This window comes from Primulina huaijiensis, unplaced genomic scaffold, assembly GCF_012295235.1.
Source record: "Primulina huaijiensis isolate GDHJ02 unplaced genomic scaffold, ASM1229523v2 C13174141, whole genome shotgun sequence".
NCBI classification, from domain to species: domain Eukaryota; kingdom Viridiplantae; phylum Streptophyta; class Magnoliopsida; order Lamiales; family Gesneriaceae; genus Primulina; species Primulina huaijiensis.
This window is the reverse complement of record NW_027341967.1, coordinates 1-816: the sequence shown is the minus strand read 5'-3', so window position 1 is coordinate 816 and position 816 is coordinate 1. Positions and strand designations below refer to the sequence as shown.

Genomic DNA, 816 nt, shown 5'->3' with positions numbered 1-816 from the left:
AGGAGGATTGATGATGGGAGTACTTAAAAGGCTTCCATAGACGCCACCATTGGAAATTGTAAATGTGCCCCCAGCCATTTCATCTATGGAGATGGTGCCATCATTTGCTTTCTTCCCAAGAGTGTTAATTGCCTTCTCGACTTCAGCGAAATCCATTCTTTCGGCATTGCGGAGAACGGGAACAACAAGACCCTATGGAGATCTAGAGTTAGTTAATTAGCTAAGAAGCATTTTTATTTTAGATGAGTACCAGAAAATATATGGGTGTGAGTTATGTTGTTGCCGAGGAAACCATCCTCCATTTCGCAGTCGATAAAGTAGATGGATTCGCGATTTGTCTTAGACATATTTGATCTTGTTTTCTAAAAAGTTAAATCGTACTTCTCTTCTGAAATATGAATTTGCCCTCTGGTGCCCTAGGCCAACTTCAGAAGGCAAGAAACCACCTACAAACTATTTCTTTTCGGGAAAGTACTAAACAAACCATTTCTTCTTATGACGTGTTAAGTCACTAAAAACAAAATTATAAAATCTTGCCTTTGGGGTACCAACAGCAATACTGATATCGACATAGTCTCTATAAATTATATCATCGCCATCGATAACGGCATTCACTATTGGCTGCTTCTGCAAGGCACTGATAGCTGCCTGAAACCCATAGAGAGCAAAGTCATTTCAAAGTACGTATAGTGAAACTTGAACAAGACTACAAGATATCAACATACTTTCACAAATCCTGACATCAATCCCAGCTTTACTCCATGTTTCTCAAGAAAAGTGTCTTTGTAATCGGAACGAAGTTTCATCAAATTAGTC

At 38.8% G+C, this 816-nt stretch overlaps 1 protein-coding gene across 1 annotated transcript; it reads right to left on the bottom strand.

The window, feature by feature from the left end:
• Positions 1 to 6: 6 nt before the first annotated feature.
• Positions 7 to 810, bottom strand: LOC140965441 (dihydrolipoyllysine-residue succinyltransferase component of 2-oxoglutarate dehydrogenase complex 2, mitochondrial-like; the record flags this gene model as incomplete). The annotated part of the gene is made up of 3 exons (XM_073425515.1): positions 726 to 810; positions 538 to 648; positions 7 to 192 (listed from the first exon to the last, which is right to left on the bottom strand). Coding segments are annotated over exons 1-3 (378 nt in total), but the record flags the coding sequence as incomplete, so codon positions are not given.
• Between the last annotated feature and the right edge of the window lie 6 nt (positions 811 to 816).